Source organism: Dioscorea cayenensis, unplaced genomic scaffold, assembly GCF_009730915.1.
Source record: "Dioscorea cayenensis subsp. rotundata cultivar TDr96_F1 unplaced genomic scaffold, TDr96_F1_v2_PseudoChromosome.rev07_lg8_w22 25.fasta BLBR01000366.1, whole genome shotgun sequence".
NCBI lineage: Eukaryota > Viridiplantae > Streptophyta > Magnoliopsida > Dioscoreales > Dioscoreaceae > Dioscorea > Dioscorea cayenensis.
Window position 1 is genome coordinate 1 of NW_024086757.1, and position 19,967 is coordinate 19,967.

Below are 19,967 nucleotides of genomic sequence, written 5' to 3' on the forward strand. Positions count from 1 at the left end.
TATCATCCAATCGTGGCCTACGCCTCCCACCCGATCCGACAAACTCAACACCCAGTCCACCACGCCACCTCTAGGCCGCCACTGGAACCCACTATCGCAGTAGCTAGCTTTTACCACCGTCACCATCCAAACCAACATCGTAGACGCAAAGCAACAATACAAAACTCGTATAAATTATAACATATGGTCCTTATCCAGACAAACATTCACGAGACGATAGTACGCATAATACCAAGAAAAGTCCAAATATAAAATACCATTCCTACGCCAGAATGAAAACCATCCCACAAATATCAGTTTCAGAAAATATTTTTAATACACGCATCATGATTTCACAAATCATTCCAAATCAAAGCATATATAACCATCCAAAAATAAATTCATGAACCGAATAATTAAATCACATATACATGTATTTATATTATTTATAAATACGATAATTATACGAAATTGATGTATCAATCACGATTGTCGGAACATCAACTGAAATAAATATACATGATATCCCTCAACATTATACGCTCAATTAAACATGATAAAAAGAAATACTTAAACAATTATTTTTCAAAATACTAGCTATTAAATAATTATTTCAAAATAATAATAATTAATCAATTATTTAAAATAATAGCCACTACCAACTCACTCCCTGTGTCCCTTGGCTCCTCAGCTAGACTCTAACTCCCTCCCAAGATCGAACAACACCCCAATGTAATAATATAATAAAAATAAATAATATATTTAAACTCAAAAGAAAAATACAAAAATAATAATCAATTTCTATCGGGCCCACTCACTCCAATCGGGTTAAAAATCCGACATCTGCATAATCAAACCTGGCTTTTCAATCTGCACTTAAACCAACTCAATTTAGACTAAACACGCTTAAACCAATCTCAACCAATCTCAATTCCATCGAACCAAGTCTCAATTGTACTGAACCAAACTCAATCAAACTGAACCAGCTTGAACCAACTCAATTTTTATTCAAAACTTTTGAACCAACTTGGTTCAGTCCAAAAACCCTTAACCCAAATCAACTCGAACCAAACCCAAAACCATCTCAACCTGATTTCGATCAAGCCCTCAACTCAACCAAATTAATTCAACTCAATCAATTCATGCAACTTTGGTTTGATCCAACCAATTCAACTTTGGCTAACTCAACCCATTTCAATCTAACCATTATCATTAACCTCCTAATCATCATAATCATCAATTTAATTAACTAAACCAAATTTTAATCTCGGTGCTACAGTAACGCTACAGTAATTCCGGCAATCTCATCCCCATTTTCAAGCAATTTCATCACGCTTTACAAAAGTTTTTCAAAGCACTTCAATCAAACAATCATCCACAATAATCTAACATGATTTTCAAAGACTTAAATCCAAGCCAAACCTCACAAAAAACATGTTAAATTCAAGCATTGTCTGCTCAAGCTTTTAACTAAAAATTTATATATCATTCAAACCAAAAATAACCCTTACTAGGGACTCCCATCGAACTCCCTCCCATGATCTCCAAAGTCTTTCTCTTTAAAAACCTCTAATTTCTCTCATTTTCTTCATTTAACTCTCGGCTATCGTAGCAGAAAACTGGTGGAGTAAGCATTTAACAACACTCAAGCTCTAGATTTTTTTCTCCAAATTTAACTTTCAGCCGAAATTTACATTTAGTCCCTCAAAACATAATTCCTTACAAAACAGTCCCTGAAAAACTCATGAATGGTCCCCTGAATTACAAAAATAGTATTCTCAAAAGATCCTTCTAAATTATCCAATGGTCCTTGGATTATAGTACAACATTTCAAAAAGATCCCTTCCATCTTACCTTTCAGTCCTTGGATGCCGTAAAACATTTTTATATCAATCCTTTTTTTCTATTACTCTTTAACCCAAAAATCTTTTTATAAACTTTTTACACTTAGGTCCTTGTTATTTCCACTTGGGGTTTCTCAACAAGATTACTCGTAGAAAAAAATTCTATCAGAATCGTAGTAATACTCGAATATATTTTTCCAATGCGTATCCAGAGGTTCGAGTATTACATTTTGTTAGAATACAAATAATGTAGGGCATGGGGGCGATTTAGACATTTAAAAAGAGCTGGTAGTTGCTATTTGTTCCGATATCAACATTTTACCCTAAAGGTTATTTTTCAGCATTGATGAGCAAAATGTATCGTCGAAGAATTTAAGGATAAAAGCTACTTCTTCAAACACAAAGTACGAGATTGTTGGTTTGAGTGAACTACCCTAAATCAGCAATTGTGAATTGTTTGTGGTTGGCTTTATTTTTATGTGATGGGTGGTATCATTCTTTTTTGTCTGGGTATTACAAAGTCTTCCTGTTGGCCAGTTATTTTGGAATATTGTCCTTGCCTAAATCTAATTTCCTTGTCTTAGAAAGATATGAAATACAAAAATAATATAACCATAATAAGTTATTTGGTCCATATAACTTATTATGCTTCTGTAAATTTTATCATGTTTTATTTTATGAGTTTCTTGATTTTTATTATTATTATTATCTTATTGAGCCAGTTGTGTTAAACCAGCTTGAAAAGAGGGAGAAAAATTTTAGTCTCTCATGTTAAAGCTAGGTTTCATAGTTGGCATCATTTGACACTAAGTCAAGATGACATGGCAATGATGATGATGTGGCAAGGTTAGTGACATGACAAGATGACTTAACAAAGGATGATGATGTGGCTTTGAAGACTAGAAAACCATGGTTTGTGCTATTTTTGGAGGATCTCTCAAGAAACCATATGGAGCTATCTTTGGTAGGAGCTTATATTTAGAGGATCTCTCTCAATGAATCACGTGGAGAAAATCTATTGAGGCTATCTTTGGTAAGAGCATCAATCTTAGAGGATATCTCTTAAGGAGCAAGCAAAAGGCATGTGGAGAATATCTACAAAACTATCTTTGGAAAGGAGATTTATTTGAAAACACAATGATATCTATGGTCACAACTAATTGATGAGATCAAAGCTATATTTAAAGAAGCTATATAAAGCAAGTGGGTTGTAAGTTCAAGAGCAAGCAAGCAAGATCCTAACCTTATGAATTCAAAGACTAAATGAAGACACTTGTATATTTAGCAAGTGAATCTATCAAGCAACCACTTGGAGGCAAGAGCTCATCAAGAACATATTTAGATACAACTAAAGAAAAATTGAAGACCCAAGCTTGGATGAATGAAGATCATGCTTGGAAGATATTGAAGAGCTAAACTTGGATGAGAAGAGATTAAGTTTAGTAACAATATATTGAAGACCAAACTTGGATGAATGAAGATCAAGTTTGATGATTTTGTAAAGACCAAACTTGAACCAAGTTGGAATGAAGATCGGGAGATCTTTAGAAACCATCTTTGGTGAGATGGATTCGCGCCTAAGTGGATGCAACCCTCGGGAAAGGGATCTGCTGATATGATGTGAGGAAGGAGGCTAGTTGCTGGTGACAGGAACTCGGTAGGAGTGGACTGCATCGACGCGAACTAGAGCAACGGCGATGGTTGGAGGTGTCACAGGCCTTGTTGCAACAGGAGCTGGAACTCAGTCAAGATCAATAGGTGGGCCGCGTTGCAAGCTCGATTGCAACAGAAGTTGCAATGTCTAACTTTGGAAGGTGTCCAAGTTAGGAAGCTGTGGAAATTCTAAAAGAGAAAGCTATTTTGGGACGTAGAGACGTCTATATAAAATACCATGCTTTGAGATTTAGGATGTGTTACGAGTGAGAAACCCTAGTGAGTGGGTTGAGAAGAGTGGCCATAGGGTAATCTAGAGAGGGTTATTCTCTATTATTGTGTGAGTGAGAATGTATGTTGTACTCTTCATTCTTTACCTTTTTTAGTGGGTTATTCTCTCTGAGCTCGGCCCCCCAGACATAGGGTAACCAATTTGTGTGTCTCACATGTTTCATTATGTGATTGCATTACATGAGACGTTAAGCGAAAAATTATCACACATCTACCTCTCCGGAACTAACATCTCCAATAGAGCCGGTTTTCTCAAAGCCCCTCTACATGTCTGTCTCGACAGCCATAAAAAGGCATAGTATCATTATTGTAACATAACAAACACATCTCTTCGATGACCAATAACCATCCCGTCTTGTTAGTAAATATGGACCACTTAAAATAAATCTAGCGTATAAAATAAATTATTTCTAAGTATTTTTTTTTTTTTAAATAGACACCATCTATTCAACTGGTTACATATGAGATTATCAAATTGCAAACATGGCAGCATCACTTGCCTTATTCATACTTGGATGTCATTTGAATTGGTTAACAGAATTTTAGAATTTGAATAACATAAAATCAAAAGAAGTAGTATATAAATTAAAATCTGGTAACCGAAAACCAAAATTTATAAATAAAAAAAAAAAAATTGAAGATTTTGGCTGAATTTGTTCACTGAATAATTGAACCTTTTACACACTCAACAATAAATAAGCAACATAAGAGCACACGTTTCATGTTTGAAAATAAAGTCAATATAGTATTATTTAATAAAAGATTAAGCTAAGACTATAAGTCATTATGATTAATTTTACTCAGATTAAGATAGCTTAACCAAAACCTATCAAATATAAAAACTAATCTTATTAATCCATCCACCTAGGGCAATTTGGATTCATTTATAAAAAATTGTTTAAGTTATGTTATTTTCTTCATAAGTGCTTAACTCATATATACTAGGTTTTCTTTTCGTCTTTAGAAGTGTTTATTTATAGAAACATGATTCGCTGGTTTTTTTTATAATTAATGAATCTAAACATAAACGGTTGGACTCATAAGTATTTAAATTAAAAAAATGGTACTTAAAATAAAATTAAAATGGACCCTTAAGCTAGTTCTTAGCTAAAATAGTTTTAAGTAATTTGTTTAGAGTTAATAACATGTCAACGTTTTATTTCTTCGTGTGAGTGTTTCATTAACAATTACTTTTTATCTGTGGCGTTATGGTAGTGAGTGGTGCAACACTTTTTTATTATCGTTGCAAATGATGGCTTATTAATAGCACTAATTTGGTATCTGATGCATTAAATATTTAACACTATATAAACATGATTAAATCCAAAAAGAAACTGTAAATATCTTTACTAAGCAAGACCTCTTTATTCCAATGATTTTATGAAGGCATCAATTCCTTCACTAAAGTCTAAAGCAAAGTTCTCCAAACTATGCTTGAGAGCCATAGAAACCATATACTTTTCTTCTTCACTATTGTCTTTAATTTCACCACACTCCACTGTATATGCTTTCCATGCTAGCTTTTTTCTCCCACCAAAAAAATAAAAAATAAAAAATAAAAAATCAAATATACAAACAATTTAGCCTTAATAAACAAAGGCCTTACACAACTAAGAGTTAATCTATTATTCATTACACTAAGAGTTAATCAAACTATAGTAAGATCATAGTGTGTATATGCATATATGATGAAGAAGAGCCTGAGAATTTGAATTTCCTTTCACATTAATACTCATTATGTATATGTATGTGTGTGTGTGTATATATATATATCTGTCTGTGTGTGTATTTTTCATCATGTTCTTTTCCCATAAAATAAAATAAAATAAAAATAAAAATAAATCAATTATTAGTACCAAAAAAAATTAGTCACATAAACAAGCATGAGTGTTAGGAATTAAAGAGAGAATGAACGCATATCTAAGTTTAATCAAATATATATTACATGATGTAAAGGATAAAGAGAGATTGTACATGCTTTTCACTCTTTTTTGCCACACACACACACACACACACACACAGAAGAAGAAGAAGATCTGATAACAATAGTTACATAATTCACACAAGTTAATCAAATTAGCATAAGGGAAAGAGATATATATATATATATAAAGTCTATAAAAGTTTTCCAACATTGTTGGACATCATCATCCTCTTGAACTCATCAAAGTTAACCATGCCATCTCCATCAAGATCAACCTTCTTTATCATCTCCTTGTAATCTTCAACCCTTCTACCAAGACCCAAAGAGCTCAACACCAAGCCTAACTCATCCACTGTGATCAACCCATCTCTATTCCCATCAAACACATCAAAAGCCTCTTTCAAATCCATCTCCTTTTGATCTTCATCATCACCATCATCATCTCCATTATTGTTACCTTTTACTATAGACTCATAAAGCTTTTGAAACTCATCAAGGTCTATAAGCCCATCTCTATTAGCATCAACTCTCTCAATCATACTAACAAGTTCCTTCTCTGTGGAGATGAGCCCAAGCTTCCTAAGTGACTCCTCAAGCTCTTGCATGGTGATGAAGCCATCGCCGTCTTTATCGAAGGTCGAAAACATCGTCTCTAGCTCGGTCTTTTCGAAGATGAGTACCGGTATTTCATTCCCCTTCTTCTGCTTCTTCTTGATTTGTTTGGCAACATGGAAACACTTTAAAAGGAGGGAAGAAAGCCATGAGAAGAACTTGGGAGAGGAGAAGAAGTAGGTGTTGATGAGGACAAAGAGGAAGATGGAAGCAAAGAAGAGAAAGGGTGTCATGGTGTGAGTGTGTGTGGGTGAGGTATCAATGGAGGAAGAAGGAGATATGTTTGATTAATAGGGACATGAGAGGTGGATAAGCGCGTGAGACTAACAAGGCACAAGAAAAGTTTAATGCAATGCGCGTGAAAACTATAATAACGGTCATTTATGTAGGATGAATGGTTCCTTAAAATCTAGAAGGACTAAAAGGTGAAATTTTTATGAAAGAAAGGGCTTTGATTGTTAGGTAATGTTTGAAGAAGTCTCTTGTTGCGGTTGTTTTTTATTTTTTAGTCAAGATGAGCAGCTAGACCACTAAGAAAAAAAGTAAGGATAAACACAAACCCACTGAGTAAGTGAAGGTGGGGTCTGTACACACATGGATGCTAGAATCACCCGCACATAATCATTACTCACACTACCAGAAATATGTCATCACCTATGATTCGAACTCTCACCACTTATGAAAAGTTTTTAATGGGGACTCAGCTACTAATAGACCACTTTGTCGATGTTGTTGTTGTCACTATTATTATTATTATTATTATTATTTACAACTCTTAAAATAGAAGATTAGTATTTCATTTTTCTCTCGAGTGGTTGTTCGAATTCTACCCACATTTCTCAAAAGTAAAGAGATTTTTGGACAAATGTTGAGAAATCACGTGTTAGAGGCATGTGTGATTTTTTTTAAATATACTACATACTTTCACCATGCTTGAGGAGATTCAACTCCAGGTCTCTACCTGAGTATAAAAGACCAGGTCACCATGCTTGAGGAGATTCAACTCCAGGTCTCTACCTGAGTATAAAAGACCAGGTACCTATAGGTTAAGATACCATTAGTATTACTATCATTTTTTTATATATATTTAACGCAATATGAATAAAAATGAAAGTATCTATTATATTTTTTATAATTAAGAGGATCTGGGTGAAAACTGTGATATCGGATGAAGAATTAAATTATTATTATTATTATTATTATTATTATTATTATTATTATTATTATTATTATTATTATTATGTTTCATGTGTTTGATGAAGCGTGAAGAAAATATGAAAATGTGTACTATGTTTTTTTTTATGGTTATAACCATAAGGATAAGAGTGAAAACCTATGATATTTGGTTGGAGGATAAAAATATATATATTCGAACAAAGCTTGAAGTAATTAAAGCTAATAAAAATTACATAAGTTAATATCATTTTTTTATATCATAATGATAAATATTTATTAAATATTATTTTTTAAAAAAATACTTATTAAATATTTTTATATAAATATGAACAAATCACAAACCTTCAAATCTTCATATCTTCACATTCCAAAGGAAATGAAATAATTATTTTTTTTAATATAGATTTATTAAATGTTATAAGATGTTTGGTCTGAGAATTCAGTGATTATCTCTAAACTAAATATGTCAATATTTCTTATTTAAAAGTGAGAAGCTTTGGGTTTCACGGTGAAGAAGCACAAAAATGAAAAAGACATATCTAGAAAATAAAAATTTATTGTTATGGAACATAAAAATGAAAAAGACATACCTAGAAAATAAGAATTTGTTGTTATGAGGCATTAACCACATATGAATATAAAAAAAAAATTTTAAAAAAACTTTTGGTTTCACAAATTTGTAAAATAAGGAGTAAATTCTTTTTCGCAAATATATGGTTTCTTTTACTTAAAAAAAATGGTTAATTTTATTATTTTTTTTTCTTATTTGATAGAAACAAAATAATATTTTCAGTTAAAAATATGATTTTCAATTAATTTTTGGGATTTTAGTTTTTTTTTAAAGTAAAATAGTGAGAGAGATTAATATAAATAAAAAAAAGCAGATGTTTTATACCATATATGTTGGTTGGTTTTATGTGAATTGATGATTTTGCTTCTGCCAAATAAAAAAATAATTTTTTTAAAAATTTAAAAATAAATAAATATCTATCAGCAAGGACTAGACAAAATATTATGTTTTATTGTTTTTATGTGTTTAATGGAGGACTGACCAAATAGATCATATCACTGTCAAATGTCAATAATGTTTATGTTGAGACTTGAGAATGACTTGTTATTTTTGACCAGAATAACAAAAATGATTAACCATGCCAAAAAGTGGACCACATTCTGAACTTGCATGTTTAGTGATAAAATGCATCTAGGAGATGATTAGTTGAAAACACTCAAAACAAACCAAATATTTCCAAATAAAAGGTTCCAAGTTTATAGTTTAAAAAACAAAAATAAAAACAAAATATGTTAGGCCCTAGAGTCACTTTATTGATTTGACATGAGAGATGAGGGTAAAAAGGTAACTTCCAATTAACAATTTAATTAATTAAATTTTCCTTTCATATCAAATTCAAACAAGATAGGTTAGGCCCTAAAGTCACTGTTTTAATTAACTTTTAATTAACTTTTAACCTAGCATAAAAAAGATGGCTTCTTTTGATGAAATGATTTGGTAGCTAAACAAGATAGGTTAAGCCCTAAAATGAAATCATGGGAAATAAACAAGAACATCTTCACATACTATGGCTGTACTAAAAAACACCTGACAAAGGCTAACAAAGCTCAAAGATTAATCCAATAAATGCATCACTTAATTACCCATTAATTTACTCAGCACCAGATTTGGCTTTCCCATTTCCCTTCAAGAATGTCTTGCACAAATATTTCATCACTTCTTCATCTGGTTTGCTTTTCTCAAAACTCTGTATAGCATCATTTGCAAACTCAGCCTGCATATGAAAACCCTGTTTTCTAAGTGTGTATATATATATTGTCAAATTCATAAGTAGATGTGTTTGCAAATCAAACATTGGGTCAAATTGATGCTAACCATCTGCGGAGAATTACATGAAGTTATAAACAATGGCAATAAAATTATAGTTTTTCAATTCATGTAAAATGGAAATATGATGCTGTTCATGTGATCTTTAAGCAATCAATTGCAGAAATTAATTTGTTGAACTTCCAGGACAATGCAGAAACAAGTGGAAATCTAATGAAAAGATGTCAAGTTTTTGTGGTAATCCTGGTGAGAATAGAACTGGATGAACAATCAAACAAACATCTTGTGATGAAATTAAAAGAGTTATACAGAAGAAGATAACATTTGCATGACTGGGATCGTCTACCATTTGTGGTAAATGTATGAAGTTAAAATCAATGGCATTAAAACTGATGATGCTGTTCAAGAAATTTTTTTAACCTTCTGGACAATGCAGAAACAATCTGGTGTGAAACAATTTAATCTACATGAAATATTTAAACTTGCAAGAACTTCCTAGTCTGGAATTAGGCATGTTAAGCACTGTCCTAGGACTGATTTTGCCTCCTCTGTGCAAGGATTTGCAGCGTACATCTCAGCAAAGAGTTGTGCAAATCCTGACCCAAGTGCAAGAAGGGAATAGGAAATGAGAAAATAGAGGAGCTAGTGGCAGATATGGATTTTCCAGAAAAACAAAAAGAGAGTTGAAAGCTTATGTTAAGTTTATCCTGTAAAACATGTCTGTGTAGGGTAACAGCTATAAAATTATCCAAAAGAAGTATAGCCCACCAACCGGATATGGCGGTGTGTGCACTTATGGTATAGGAAAGCACAATCGGCCATGAGCCCAAAAAACTTATTCAAAATGCAAGACAAAGGGCATATATAAGCATGTGAACTCTTTATCAGTTATCCATTATGGGACTATCTTTGCAAGAGAAGAAGGCTCTTATGACTTAAGTTTGGTTGTAAAGGAATCTGAGTTTGTCTAAGCTCTAGCAGTGGGACTGGGTCGGCCCAATTCCAACAACTCCAATTACCATTGCACTCTAGAAAATCTGAATATCCACTCACTAAAGCTTACATCAAGCTAAATTACCACCTGATACTGCTAACGCGCATTGACAAATTTACCATCTGCTATCCTGTTTATTGTTCATCTCTAGTTAAAGAAACCTCCACATTGATCAACTTTGATTTCAAGGACATACTCTACAACATTTAATGTAAGCATTGCAGTTAGATTATCAGCCAAATAATTTCTTATTTTATTACTTGGTTATTTCTGTAAATGGTTATGCAAAAAGAGCTTAGATGAACAGATTATTATTCTTAAAATCAGAACCTATCTATTGCCTCATTCTGAAAATGGTTTCATTCCATACAATACCTAGATTGCAATTAAAACCAAATTTTCCTTTTCCAGTGATTGAGACACTAGCCACGCTCTCAAGAATAAATTGGATTAGTACTGCATGCATGTATGTATTTATGTCTTTTTCCATGAAAAAAAGTTTTATAAATTTACTTAAGTTGATGGTGTGAGAATTTACACTGAATGAATTTGCTGAAAGCTGATTCTGGATTATATCCATCATGACATCCTTTGAAAATTCAGGGTGGCTCTGGATACCCAAAATCTGATCTCCAATTGCAAACATTTCAAATTTAGTTTTCTCAGATGAAGCCAAAACAACAGCTTCTGGCGGAATAGCTGAGACCTGAAACAGATGCAATGGCAATTTTTAGCCACTTGAATCATATTAGAAACAAACACACCAAAACTGAATACATTGTCAAATTCTTATAGTTTTAATATCAAATAAATAAAAATTGTAATTAAACTGAATAGATAAAAATATAAATAATTCTAATCTTCTGAAATCAGAGAATAAAGTAAATAATTTTACATAATTCAACCTGCTGTGATGATAAATATGAAATAGTAGAATGAAAATTACTAACAACAATAAAAGAAGGGATTAAAATGATAATGCAAGCATTGAATTTGGTTTTCATTTGACCAAGACAAAGTTATCTTAAAGAGACTCAATGTTTTTTCAAAGAAACCCGAGTCAAGCCTAATTTTTACACTGATGACGTCTAGAGAGGCTGACTCAGACTGAGTCAGTCATGGAAAAACTCAAACAACTCAGTCCGAGTAACTGAGTGATGAAAAAACCCAAAGAGTCATACCAAATCAATGCTTTCAAAAGAAAGCCTGAGGCAAGCCTGATGTTTGACTCATATGGAGCGTCACCCAAGTCCCAGAGTGATCAAAAAATCCAAATGAGTCAGACAGCATGGATGCTTTCTTAAATAACCCAAATAACGCCTGATTTTTACCTGAATGGAGTGTCGACCATGTTGGAAAAACACTAGATGGCTCATGACTGAGTCAAGCCTTAATTTTACTCAAATTGAAGTAGTGTCAGTGAGCTAGCTCAACCAAATCATCAAGTGATAAAAATAAAAAAATAAAAAATCTCAGATGACACATGACAGAGTCAAGCCTATTTTTCAGCCAAGTTACAGAGTGACAGAAAAACTCTAGATGGCTCATGACCGAGCCACACCTGACTTTTAACCTGAATGGAGTGTCACCGAGTGATGGAAAAACTCCAACCCTGATTTTTTACTGGAATGGAAGTGTCACCAGGCTAACTAGAGCCAAGCCTGATCTTTTCCGCCAAAAGAAGTATTCGGCCGAGCCACCAAGTGATAGAAAAACTCAAATGACTCATGATAGAGTCAAACCTGATTGTACCTAAAATGATTATTCAGCTAAGCCATTGAGTGATAAAAAAGTCGAAGACTCATGACTGAATCAAGCCTGCCCAAATGGAGTGTTCAGCTGAGGATGACTCATGACTACTCAATCCTTTCCCACTTTTGGCACAAACGAATTCTGAGCCTAATTCAACCGAGTCAGCCAACTATACACATACTACCACTTTACAAGATCTACATCAAACAATCCTACGTACTTTTGCATTAAAAGTCAAAAAAATCTAAACTTCAAAGACGCAAAATTTCAACAAATTCAACGACAGAGTATAAAAATCCACAAAAAATTTCAAATTCATGCAAAACATTTGCTCTACCAATCAATCAATCAATCATTCATACAAAAACAATATCAAGAACCCCAGAAATCACAAGTAGAACAGCAAAATGAAAATCACAAACCTGATCACGATGGCTCTCAATAACCTCAACCCTAGAAGGAAACTCAATCCCATAAATCTCCCCAATCTTCAAAGAATCCACAACCAGCGTCTTCACTCCGAGCTCCCATCCGACCTCAGCCCTCCCCGTCGCCCCACCGAGCGCGCGCGCGATGATCTGGTGCCCAAAACAAATCCCTAAAACCCTCTTCTTCAGCCGACAGAGCTCCTGAACCGCGTCTCTTAGCCGGAGTATCCACTCATCGTCCGCGTGCGCATCGGAGATGCTACCGGTGATGACGAAGCCATCAAAGGCCTCGGCTTCGTCGAGGAAGGAGAAATCACCGTCCACGACGTGGTAGGTGTCCCACCGCTCGTTGGTTTCTGGGTCTCCGAGGAGGCGAGCCAGCATTCTCGCGAAGCCGCCATGGACGCGCTCGATGTACTCCGTCGCGTGGCCGGCGCCAAGCACGGCGTAGCGCCGAGGAGGAGGAAGAGATGGCATTTGCTCTTCTTCTTCTTCTTCTTAGCTACTTAGTTTTTTTGAGGTGGAGGAAGAGATGATATAATTATTTTTTAATTGCAAGAATTTAATATTTGGATTTATGCATTTGGATTTTTGGATTATTTATTTATTTTATTTTTTTTTGGGTGGTGATTTTTTGGTTAGTGGTGTATAAATATCAATGATTTGATGGTGAAGCATGGGACTTGGAGATATGTTAGTGTTTAAGGAAGGTATTATCGTAGATGCATGGGATTGGACGTAGTAGTATTCTATCACTTAAGAATATATTCAAGTGTTTGCATTATTATTATTTTTATTACTTTTAACAAAAATAATAATTACTTTTAAAAATAAAAAATAAAAAAAAGCAAACAATAACCCCGGAAAGATAATCCCTTGTTATGTAACTTATTAACTTATAATTTTGATTTTAGGCTTTCAATAAAGTCCACTGTAGTCAATCATCTTGTTGAATCTCTATCAGGAGCCATGACAAGAAGAGCTTTCAAAGAAGAGGGATTTGATAGAAGAGAAAGGTGTGAAAAACAAAAGCCAATATCTTTATAAAGATACACTCATCATGCCTGATGACATGCACATTTCCTAAGCTCCAACCATTACTTTTATCCTAACCACACCTGCGGGGTTCAAAGACCAAGCATGTGTGGTTATCTTACCACGTCAGCAAGATTAGGATACCCACCATTTATGGATTGTCAATTATAGGTTTTTTTATTTGTATCCCTAGCACTAAATTGGTTTTTAAAAATCATTTATTGTTTTTCTATTGATTGTATTCAAAATAATGGTTTTTACATGGTCTTAGTCTTGGCATTTGAAAATATAATTAATATACCTAAAAAAAAATCAAATATTATGGAAAAACAGGTGGCATAATCTAGACCATATATTATTAGATATAAATAAATCACATAAAAATACAATGAGAGATTCTGATAAACTCCACGTCATCATCATCAATCTTTTTTTTTGGGACAAATTAGCCACGTGTCTTAGATGAGCACATGCAAGGAGCTTAAGCTGGTAAACTCTACAACGCATGTGCTCTCCACCTAGAATTCAACCCACATCTCAGGAAAACATATACCTTATCTAGAGATCTAATGCCAATAGAAAAACCATTGTTAGTTTATCATCATATTCATTAATCAAAATTTGTGTTGATTCCTAAGAAAAACATGGAAAAGACTTATATCACCTTGCCAATTTTGTGGTTGACCATGAAATTAGTACAACTTTGCTGGTGATCTCAAGGAACCTGTTCTTTTTTAAATGTTTCCCAAGTGGGACGACAGCTAATAAATGCATTAAAAATGAACTGCTCCTCATGTCTTTTTATATTATAAAATAAAAAATCAAATACATTGAATAATGAGTCATGAAACTATTCATCTTCTTCACTATCTTCTTTTTATCCTAGAGTTTTCTTTTATATAAATATTTTTCTCTCTTTTTTTTTTGTTATTATTCTTCTTTTTTTTTACCACATCATTGTTGTTGTTATTGTTCCCCTTCCTCTTAGTCACATTTTCACTATGCCAAAAGAGTATTGAGAAGAAGATGAAAAAAATCATGATGACAATATAAGAAAGAAAACAAAACCACTATTGAGCTAAAAAAGAAGAAGAAGAAGAAGAAAATGATGATCATAATGAAAAATAAGAGTAAATGATAGAATAAAGTTGCCTGCTATCTTGTAAATTAGCCATAATCTAGTAGTTCAGCAGACTTGGGTAGTTTATTACATTGTAAACTAGCTCTACTATCTAGCGGGTTGGCACCTTAACCTAGCAGTTTAGTGAACTATAGTGGTTTTTTGACGCAAAAAAATGCAGTATTAACCCACAAGCTATACTATATACTTTGTTTATGTTTAAATTTATATATATATATGGACCTAGATTCGCAAGTGTTTTGATGGATGACAAAAAAGAAAAAGAAGAAAGAAAAAGATGGTGATAATGGTGATAGTCATGTCCATGCCAGTAATGGTGATGATGGATGAGAGTGGTGATGGTGATAGCGGTGATGGACCGGTGGTAAATGAGAGTGGTTATGGTAGTGATAACTGTGGCGGTATGGGTGATAAATGAGACTAACAATGACGATGGATGATATTATGGCGGTAGTGGTGGGTGATGATGAGGTGGAAGAAGAAAAAGAAAGAAGAAGAAGAAGAAAAAGAAGAAGAAGAAGAAGAAGAAGGTGGTTGTGTCCGTGTAGGTAATGGGGATGACAGCAGTGGCAAGTGAGAGTGGTGGTGGTGATGACCGAGGCTGTGGTGGTGGTGGTGATGGATGCAAGTGACAATGGTAGTGGTAGCAGTGGCGGGTAATGGCAGCAGTAATGGTAACGGTGGTGGATGAGAGTGATGGTGGTGGTGATGGTGGGTGACCATGCATGGTGGTCACGAATGAGAATGACAATGGTGATGGATGAGAATGGTAGTGGTGGTCGTTGGTGGTGGTGAGGAGGAAGAAGAAAAATAAAAAACGAATGAATGAATGAAGAAAATGATGATAATGATTATAAAAAATAAGAGTAAATGATAGAATGAAATTGCCCCACTACTTAGCAAATTAACTATAACCTAGTAACACCAACACCTTAACCACCAAGTTATGCTGGATGATTTGTTTATGTCTAAATTTACATATATTTGGACCTAGATTTTTGTAAATTAGCTCCATTATCTAGCAATTCGGTGAACTCTAGTGATTTATTGCATTGAAACTAATAACATTCTCTTGTAGGTTTGCAACTCAACCTAACAGTTCAACAAACTATAGTGGTTTGTTTACAAAAAAAAAAATTGCAAGTGTGATGATGTATGAAGAAGAAGAAGAAGAAGAAGAAGAAGAAGAAGAAAGTGGTAATTGTGTTGGTGCTGGTAATGGTGATGATGGATGAGAGTGGTGATGGTTGCGTTAGCAAATGAGACTACTGGAGCTGGTGATGACTATGGCGATGGTAATGACGGTGATGAATGAGAATCACAATGGTGGTGGTGATAAGTGATGGTGTGGAGGTAGAATAAGAAAAAACGAAAGAAGATGGTAATGTTTGTACTGGTAATGATGATGATGGATGAGAGTAGTGATGGTGATAGCAATAGTGGCAAAATGAGTGTGGTGGTGGTGGTAATGGCGGTAGTGGTGATGGATGCGAGTGACAATGATGGTGGTGGGTGATGGCGGTGGTAGTGACAGTTGCGGCGGTGGCAGTGACAGTGACAGATGAAAGTGGCAATAGTTGTGAATAAGAGTGATGGTGATGGTCAGTGTCCATGTCGGTGAAAAATGGGAGCGGCAATGATGGTAGAAAGAAGAAGAAGAAGAAGAAGAAGAAGAAGAAGAAGAAGAAGAAGAAGAAGAAAATGATAAATAAAAATGAGAGTATAAAAGGTTGGTGCCTCAGGGTGAGGATTTGAACCATGGCCAGCAAATTACAACAAAAAAAAAACACTTTAACCACCAAGCTATATTATGTGATTTGTTTATATCTAAATTTATATATATACGGACATAGATTTTTGCAAATTGGCTCCACTAAGTAATATTTCGGTGGACTATGGTGGTTTATTGCTTTGTAAATTAGCACCATTGTTTAGTAGGTTGCCACCTCAACCTAGCAGTTCAGCTAACTACGGCGGGTTTTTCACCAAAAAAAATTGCTAGTGTGTTAATGGATGATGAAGAAGAAGAAGGTGGTGGTAGTGGTGGTATATGATTGTGTCCATGTCGGTAATGATGATGATAGATAAGAGTGGCGATGGTGATTGCGACGATGGCAAATGAGAGTGGTGAGGGCTGGTGGGGTGATAGTGGTTATGGATGAGAGTGGTGGTGATGGTAGTGGGGGCACAACAGTAGCGATGATAAATGAGAATGACTATAAATAGAAAAGTTCATCCTAACTAATAGAAAAATAAGAAAATTGTATAAAATTAAAATCTGTCGTAAATCTTTGACAATTTTATTTCAAATACAATTTTATTGCAAATATGCAACGGATTGAGTCCGTTGCAACAATTCATTGCAAAAAAATATAATATATTTTGTAGAACCCTTTGTAATGACTCGTGTCCGTTGCAAATCCATCGCAAAATATCTCCTGCCCACTTCCCTCAATTTTTTGTAACGGACTTTTTTGTAACGGACATTTGTACCATCGCAAAATTACTTCCACTATTTTTTGCAACATGTTTTTCCTTGTCTCAAAATATGTCTTAAATTTCCCATTCTATTACAAAGAGATGACAATTCTATTGCAAAGTTGAAATGGAGGAATTCTGTTGCAAATGTCCATTGCAAATGTCCGTTGCAAATATGTAAAATTTTCGTTGTGTTGGTGGTGATGGGTCACAGTTGTGGTCAAGTCCCAACTCAGGCATAGTCCACCAATACATATTGTCATAGACTTGGACTTTCACCAACGTCACATGCCGGTAATTAATCACTCCCCTTGATCAAGTTAAGCTTTTCACCTTCCTTTTGCCTTGGTTTGCCTACCAAAGAACCAAAGGAAACTCGAATTGGCTAAGGTTAGGAAGAGAACTTACCAAGAGACTTGAGAGCTTGGGGAAAACTTTGTATTCTCCTTAAGAACTCTAGTTGCTTACAACATTTCTTGGTGACCCCAAAGGCAAGCCTCTTAGGGGTATTTATAGTGCCCAACCTCCTCAATAGACGGTGGAGATCGATTTGATCCGATGGTCACCATTGAGGTTCTAGAGTTCTCTATATAATTCTAAGAAAATATCTAGTCTTCTCCCATGTCCTAGAGTTTTCTATCATCTTCTAGGTTTATGGGGAGAATTCTAGAATGGCTAAGACTCTTCTTACACACTATGTTACAAGGGTTACAATATTACACTTAGAATATTTTTCTAAGTATTGGGGAGGAACCTTCCAAGAAGTTTGTCACACCCACCCCTTTTCCCGAAGTAAATGTGGCACCCATCAATTAAAAATCCATTTTAACTGAAAAACTGACACACCTGAAACCAACTCAGACTTACAGAACATGATTAATAACTTTACACAGCTATGGGTTCAAATACACGGATACAATAAGCACAATTACTCCAACATGCAGGTACAACCGCTACAAAATCATGACACCAACAGTAGAAAGAAAAGAGACCCATTGCAACCCTGAACTCAGCCTTGACTAGCTCTATACTCGCACAAGTAATTTGGTAGGGTCTTGCTCCTACAACTGCAACACACTTCAGTTAGTCGGCAGTGGCTCAATAATTTCAAATAATCAAATATAGCGTAAACAATATATAAAGATTAATTTTCCCAAATAACTTCCAAATTTCCCAAATACCAAAATTTTGGCAAAATACAACTTTAAAGAGCTTTTAAAACATAAATTTATCATAAATCATCATCAAATCAATTTTCTCAGAAAAAAATATAACTTTGGTGAGAGACTGCCCTCCTTAGAGCGACAGCTGGGCTTCGCCCCCTCATCACAATCCAAAATAGCATTTCTCAGAAAATACAAATCTTGTGAGAGACTGCCTCCTTAGAGTGACAGCTGGGCTTCGCCCCTCATTACAATCCGAAAATAGCATTTCTCAGAAAATACAAATCTTGTGAGAGATTGCCCTCCCTAGAGCGATAGCTGGGCTTCGCCCCCTCATCACAATCTGGAATACACATGTAAAGTAAAATACTCCCTCAAATCATCGTCCGAAAAACACACTCCTCAACGTAGCCGCCGTCACGACTAAGTTGAGAGCCTCCAAAACCACAACTATAAAATAGCACTACAAAAGAATGCAACATGGTATAGAAACCTCTCTAAACCTTGGTTGTGGTCACGACAATGTTCGGAACCGTCAAAGAACTCATGCCCTTAACATTGACCCATCGGTCCACAGTGTGGTGACCCTGACTTCCCAATGAACATCCAGTAAGGGCTCTACACTCCCACCTAAATAGGACCAATAAGTCTGTCGGTCTTCCACGCCACCTTAACAAGTTGGCCGTGAAAACCGCTTACTGCAGTAGGATGTCACCAACCAAATAATACAAACACGCATATCGCAACGAGAAGTCCATAACCAGGACAAATAATCAATATCCAAAATATCTGCCATTTCCCCATGGAAATGATAAACACAACCATAACCAAAGATTTTAACATAAATCAATGCACAATTTACGAATCAAGTAACAATCCGAAAATCCTTACCTTTGCACAATAATGCTTTCCAAGTATGAAACATACGTAAATAACTCATTCTAATTCCAATAAAGTCTCAATGCAAGTGTAATAACCAATAAAACTTTACGTAAGCAATATAAAATAATCATAGGCATTTTCTTAGAAGAATTGTGCATAATTTGGTTGTCAAAACCAGATATACTCATACGATTGCTATAGCATATTGTAAATAAATATAAGTATCTTTCAACAATAAAAATTATTAAACAAAATAAAATGAAATAATTAAACAATTATTTTCCAATAGCAGCCATTTAAATAACTATTTCAAAATCATAGCAATTAACCAATTATTCAAAAACAGTAGCCACTACAAACTCACCTAGTCTCCCTTGGGATTCTTTGCTAGACTTGAAATTCTCTCCCAAGCCTAAACAGCACCTAACAAGATAATGGAATAACATGAATAAATACAGACTAATTCCGAAATTTAACCCAAAGAAAATACAAAAAAACAAGTTTCTAACTCTCTAATTGGGCTCACCCACTCCAACCGGTTAAAACCCGACCTTGAATTGTCAAATTGGTTTCCAATTGCACTTAAACCAACTCAATTAGGGCTAAACCATTCTGAACCAACATGAACCAACCACAATTTCACTGAACCAAGCTCAATTGTTATTCAAAATCTCTTGAACCAACTTGGTTCAATAGAACCCAATTCTCCTTGAATTGGTTTAACCGGTTAAAACCCGACCTTGAATTGTCAAATTGGTTTCCAATTGCACTTAAACCA

General features: G+C 34.6%; 2 protein-coding genes across 2 annotated transcripts; both read right to left on the minus strand.

Moving 5' to 3' along the window:
* Nucleotides 1-5,664: 5,664 nt before the first annotated feature.
* LOC120254138 (calmodulin-like protein 7) lies at nt 5,665-6,806 on the minus strand. The gene has a single exon (XM_039262278.1). It carries the CDS (start codon nt 6,534-6,536, stop codon nt 5,883-5,885), a length of 654 nt encoding a protein of 217 aa, XP_039118212.1. The 5' UTR covers nt 6,537-6,806; the 3' UTR covers nt 5,665-5,882.
* Nucleotides 6,807-8,820: 2,014 nt separating this feature from the next.
* Nucleotides 8,821-13,001, minus strand: LOC120254139 (gamma-glutamyl peptidase 5-like). The gene is made up of 3 exons (XM_039262279.1): nt 12,485-13,001; nt 10,849-11,016; nt 8,821-9,263 (listed from the first exon to the last, which is right to left on the minus strand). The coding sequence occupies exons 1-3, from the start codon at nt 12,965-12,967 to the stop codon at nt 9,141-9,143; spliced, it is 774 nt and encodes a 257-aa protein (XP_039118213.1). The 5' UTR covers nt 12,968-13,001; the 3' UTR covers nt 8,821-9,140.
* Nucleotides 13,002-19,967: the final 6,966 nt, after the last annotated feature.